This window comes from Sceloporus undulatus, chromosome 1 (genome assembly GCF_019175285.1).
Source record: "Sceloporus undulatus isolate JIND9_A2432 ecotype Alabama chromosome 1, SceUnd_v1.1, whole genome shotgun sequence".
Lineage (NCBI taxonomy): Eukaryota > Metazoa > Chordata > Lepidosauria > Squamata > Phrynosomatidae > Sceloporus > Sceloporus undulatus.
Window position 1 is genome coordinate 192606162 of NC_056522.1, and position 6000 is coordinate 192612161.

The 6000-nt window shown below is 40.2% G+C and overlaps 2 protein-coding genes across 16 annotated transcripts in view; one reads left to right on the forward strand and one right to left on the reverse strand.

The window, feature by feature from the left end:
- LOC121919574 (coiled-coil domain-containing protein 150-like) overlaps nucleotides 1–6000 on the reverse strand; it is a 475343-nt gene that overhangs the window by 155256 nt on the left and 314087 nt on the right. The window lies entirely within an intron of this gene.
- The window catches only part of ANKRD44 (ankyrin repeat domain 44), a 188760-nt gene that overhangs the window by 81588 nt on the left and 101172 nt on the right, over nucleotides 1–6000 (forward strand). For all 13 annotated transcript variants that reach the window (XR_006101511.1, XR_006101510.1, XM_042446280.1 and 10 more), the window contains exon 4: nucleotides 5651–5721. Coding sequence is in view for 11 of the 13 variants with exons in the window: in XM_042446280.1 (XP_042302214.1) it covers nucleotides 5651–5721 (71 nt within the window). In the remaining 2 variants the exon portion in view is untranslated. The remainder of the gene's footprint in view (nucleotides 1–5650; nucleotides 5722–6000) is intronic.

Genomic DNA, 6000 nt, shown 5'->3' on the forward strand with positions numbered 1-6000 from the left:
CCTTAATCAGACTTCAAAGTCCTTCTCTATGAATGACTTCAGAGAAAATAAGAAGAATGATTGACATTTGCTTTATGGGTTTATATATATGCGAGAGCGAGCAGGAAAGTGTGTGTCTCCTGACTTGTATAGCGAGGTCACCCTCACTGGAGTCCTGGCACTGGGCTGTGGTTGAGAGCATAAACTACTAAGTTCTTGGTATAAGTCTCACTACAGTTGCAAAGTGCAGAGTGGAATTAGTTCAAGCAGAAATGTAGCATGGTATGAATCCTCTCCACCTCCTGGTTTTCTACACATTTTGTTTTTTATTGCTTTGATGTGAGATGACAGCTCATTGATCTCAGGTTCAGTCCTTGTCAACTCCTGTTAAAAGGGCATGAAGTAGTTGTTGAGAAAACCTCTTCTTGAGAGTTCATTGAGGTGCTGCTATTCAGAGTAGATAGTACTGGCCTAGATGAGCTGATAGCTTGAGCTGATATGAAGTAGTTTCTTATGTGCTGTACATCTTTCACAAGCTGTTTTCTCTTCTGGACAGAAATAATACCCCCTAGACCAGAGCGGGGACTAAATACCCTAAAGGCACCAGATCCCCTCTGATCTTGGAAGCTAAGCAGGGTCAGCACTGGTTAGTACTTGGATGAAAAACTGCCAGTGAATACCAAGTGCTGTAGACTATGGGCCTGAACAGACAGGCCAAAATAAAGCTGTTTCAGGTCACTTTGGAGGTATGTTGTTTAAATAATGCATGCATCCTAAGAGGCTGGAAGCCATGCCAAAGCCACGCTCCAGTCCTAAAGACAGGAGCGCAGTGAAGTCGAAGATTTCATGGCCGGCAGTGTAGTGGAGTCTCCTTCCTTGGAGGTCTTTAAGCAGAGGCTAGATGGCCATCTGTCAGGGATGCTTTGATTTGGATTTCCTGCATGGCAGAATGGGGTTGAACTGGATGGCCCTTGCGGTCTCTTCCAACTCTATGGTTCTATGATTCTAAATAGGGATTTGATATTTTTCCAGTTAATCTAGCTTCCTCTAATGTGTGTGTATGTGAGTGAGGCACAGTCATGTTGTGGAGTTGAGCAGCATGTCTGTAACATTGAGGGGGAAGTATGTTGGTCCAGTTTCTTCAAGTATTCAACCAATATTCCTTCTGTTCTTAGCAAAATGAGTTACTATCTTTTAAACACTTATCTAAATTGTAAGGGAAAAGCCAGTGTGGTGTATGGTTTGAACATTGGACTATGACTTTAGAGACCAGGGTTTGAATCCATTCTGGGACATGGAAACCCACTTGGTGGACCTTAGGCAAGTCATACAAAGCCTCAGCCTTGTGTTAGGGTCACCATAAGTTGGAAATGACTGGAAGGTACACCACCGCCACCAGGTTGTTGACAGAAGGGACAAAGTGGAAATAAATGATACTATTTTCAAACATAATTGTCAATGGTGGCTGGTAGCTTCTGGGCCAGTGGAATGGTGAATCTGTTCCAGCTTTACTCAGAATACTAAATGAACTACCCAAGATACTGACCCTATTTTGAGGATAGGACCCAGTATGTTGGATAGCTCCTTGAATGTTTGGATTCAAACCCAGAGCACACTCACTGTCCTCCTAATATCAGAGTCACTGGTTGCCACTGTTAATTCCAAAATGTGTCTACTTTTTACTAAAATAGACCTTTTGCATACTGTGTCCTAAATACCCTAAGGCACCCTATCCCATCTGATCTTGGAAGCTAAGCAGGGTTGGCCCTGGTTATACTTCAATGGGAGATCACCAAGAAATACCAAGTACTGTAGGCTAAAAGTTCTTGAGGCCACCATAAGTCAACAGGTGACTTGAAGGCACATGTTCACACTCTCTATGTGAAGGTGCAGGTGGAATGATTCACCTCTTTTGTGAACAAGAAACATGACACCATGATGTTTCATGGGGTCTTTTGCAAACCATGGGGTGGATGTGGGGACTGATGCTGTTTCTTGTACATGTATTCTGGCTGCTTTCCTTTTAAAAATCTCTGAAGTATCATTACTCACAGAACACATTGCTGCTCATATACCCTTTTGGAATAGCCCAAGGTTATGACTCATATATATATATATATACACACAGTATATATTTTCCTGCAGTGGCCTGCTGGATGAAAGAAGCAAATCCTCTCTCTATCAAACCAGCAATTCAATATTACTTTCATTAATTTCTTATGGCCCCTTTTTTTCTTAGACAATACTTTTCAAAGGATAAAGTGGGTGGACATGACCAGTGTAAACAGTAGAAAGAGAACTTCTTTCTAAACCTTTGTATTTGTTGTTGGTGTTTTTTTTTTAATTTAAAGGAGCACTTGGAAAGATTTACAACCGATAGCAATATTGTCAGTGAGACCAAATGCTGCAGAAAGAATTGGTCCATTGAATTTCATACAAGGCTCAGGAGAGACATTTGGTGAAATATGCTCATAGTTGGACTTGTGGCACATGAACTGGTGGCAGTACAAATAAACGTAGCATCTAATGATTGAAGCATATGTCATGTTCATTGAGACATATCAGAAATGGGCCTCTAGGTTACTATTAAAACAGAAATTATTCAGAGGTGAAGTACAAGACCTGCAGCCAGATGTATAAAAACGATACTATGAAACTGCAGTCAAGTATGACTGTGTAGGTTTATGTGGTCGGAGGGTTTGGCATTGCCTAGTTAGACTGAACTAATGGGGACTGTGCAGTTAAGTGGCAGAACACATGTTTCTCAGGCATTAGATCCCAATTTCGATCTCTTATATTCCTAATTAAAACAGCTGGAGAGCCAAACGAAACATTATTTCATTTGAGTGACTAGGAGCCACACCTGGATTTTTTTGAACTAGAATTCCAGGATCATGGACAAGGCCTGATATTCACTGGAATCTCAGTATAAAAGGTGGGGACGTTTAGCCTTTCCCTTCCCAGCAGCAATCTTGATAATATTGGTTTTACTGTACTGCAATAAGTGTGTTTTCATTGGTATTGGCATACAAAGCTTTTTTTTCCTACATACTAATTTAAACATGCTCTCTCTGCCCTTAGTTTTCCTTCAAATTGCATTTGGAGACAGCTCAAAACCTACCTTCCTATATATTGTGGTTCTGAGGAAGATTGCCTTCCTTTTGCACCTGGTATTTCATTTAAAACAATAACTCCAGACATGGCAACTGACTGTGCACTTTTAAACATGTCTAGCTTGACTTTCGACTAGCGAGGTCTTAGGGAAAGACCCCAGGTTGGAAAAAATATTGTTGAATCTCAGGTCCCAGAATTCCTCGAGCCTAAATGAACTTTTCCAAGCTCCGCAAAGACCTTGGAAAGCTGCACCTGATCAGCGCTGGTTTAGGTAGGAGAATGATCTGACCAAGTAATATGTCACTTCTTGAACACTATTTTTCCACTTTTTCTTGTAATTTATATTAATTGTGAGAAAACCAGGGAAAGAGTTTTGTTATGATTGTATACAATTCTCTGTATATACCACTTCCACCAAATCTTATGGGGGCATGTATTGGATGAGAAAATGTCATGCATTTCTTACATCTGACAGCTTTGCTGCTGAAATAACTTCTCGTTGCTTGGACAGATTGCTTGTGTATCTTACACTGTGTGTGGTTGTTGTTGTTGTTTGCAACATAGGCTACATAGTTTGGTGTCAAAACAACAGAGTGCATTGTTTTTGACCATGCAGATTCAGCACCATGGACAAGTGCCCATAGTTTGGGTTGGGCAGGTTCATTCCAAAGAAGGTGCTGTGCTCCATGTCAGACAGGGGGAGCATTACCAGTAGTTTGAATGCTGTAGCATTCACACATTGCTTCATAACCACCATGTATCAAACTTTATTGTCTCCAGGATGGAGCAAGACAGTTTATTGGGCTGCCTTTAGCGCTGTTGTTGGACTGATTGTAGAAGGAATATCCCTTTCCAACACAACATGTGCTTGAAAAACAGTGGGCAAGGCTGATTTGAAAAAAAATATTAGGCATTTATACCAAGCAGGGATGGGTACAAGGAATCCATCTTGTTGGTGCAGAATAGATTTCCTCAACCCTATTGCCCATCAGATAATGTGGTCAGTGTACATGATAGTGCTGTAGTATGTGAAGCAGCAATAAGTCAAATTATCAGGGTTTTTGCTTATTTCCATGAAAAAGGAAATAACAAAAAGAAATGGGTTTTCAGCCTCTGTATTAGTTTTTCTGAATAATTGCTTTAAAAGTACATGTAGGTTAAACCAGATGTGCAGACATTTTCTCTGTGTGAGGTAAACAGCACCTTGTGGAGCTTGCAGAGGAAGATGATGTGGAAACCTGAATGTGATAACACTGATAACACAGATAACACATGTGCTTAATTCTGTACTGTGGTCATATTTGCTGCTATGGTTTTATCTCTTTATTGCAGTTACCAAGAGGAAATTAACTTTATTTGCTGTTGTTTTTCTCCTGAGGGTTATGTCTAAATGACCAGTTCATGAATGCCCAACCCACACCTCTAAATGATCATTTGAATGCCCAACCCACATTGTATCCTTGGAGGGTGATACTTTAAGTTTCCATTAAAGACAGTGAGGTGCTGTTCAATATATGCAGGAAGTGGATTCTTCTCTCCAGATGTTGTTGGACTGCATCTCCCAACATTCTTCACCATTGGCCATGCTGACTAGAGGTGCTGGGAATACAGTCCAGCTACACCTGGCAGGTTGCACTTTGTCCACTCCTACACATAGTTAGGGGAAGGGGTTGAGAACAAGAAAACTTATTCGCTATTATGTTTAATCCTTATTAAAAGAAACACTGTACATTTATCTGTGGAGAAGGGGAAAAAACCAGACAAAACTAATTCAACACAAGACATTCAGTATGAACCAAGAAGCATGTTTGGAAATTTCATGGTTCAAATAGAATATCTAATGCAGGATTACTTTTAGACACTCTTTGTTAGAGTGTACCAGTTATATGAGTGTTGAATTATTCTTGAAAAAAATCAGTGAAACATTAAAAAAGAAAGGGAATGGAAGTGCATAGCACAGATAAGGAATGGGCAATCTATGGCTGCCCGGATGTTGCTGGGTTGTAGTTCCCAATGGAGAACTAACCAGCATAGTCTATGGTAGATGACAATGGCACTTGCAGTCCAACTCCCAGAAAGCCACATGTTGCCTATACTGGGCTACATGTTTCCTGGTGTAGATAAAATCAGTAAGTACTGTATTCCTAGAAGGGTAGATGTTGGGTAGAGAAACAGTACTGCTGTCTTAAATGATTAAATGTATGTTTGCATATTGGAAAAGTAAAGTTGCATCCAGCCTCTTGAAAAATTAAACAATAACCTTAATAAAGTGGCAGAGTGTTTTGTGAAAGGGACTGAAAAATACGTTTCTTCCTGATCTTTGGATGATCCAGTTTGCCCATCTGCTCAGATCCCGTGGTTTTTTCCAAGAGTCATGAAAGATAGATTAGGCTTGCAGTCAACCCTGAGGGATAAATGCTACATATCAGACTGTAAGGTAAAGAGCTTTCAATGTTACATGCTTATTCTGTGCAGCTGGAGTTATAGTGCCTATAATAGGGGTCTTAGCTCCCTTTTGTCATGAGATGCTAAAGATGTGTTCCTTTTTGACTTTCAGGTGCCCGTGTCAATGCCAAGGACAATATGTGGCTGACCCCTCTCCATCGAGCAGTGGCTTCAAGGAGTGAAGTGAGTGATATATCCAAGGCATTATGCAGCACATATTTTATGTATTTTGCCAGCAGGATTTTTAAAATTGATTTCTGGACAGTTAAGGTGCACTCCTGTGAGCTCATAAGTCAGATCTATATTCTAGAAATGACATGAGATGAGTTTAAAAATCCCACCTGTTCATGTTGAAGTGCACTAGTTAAGGTGTACTATATTAATTTAGGTGTTTCAAAAATGAATGCATAATCTTTCTTTCTTTCTTTCTTTCTTTCTTTCTTTCTTTCTTTCTTTCTTTCT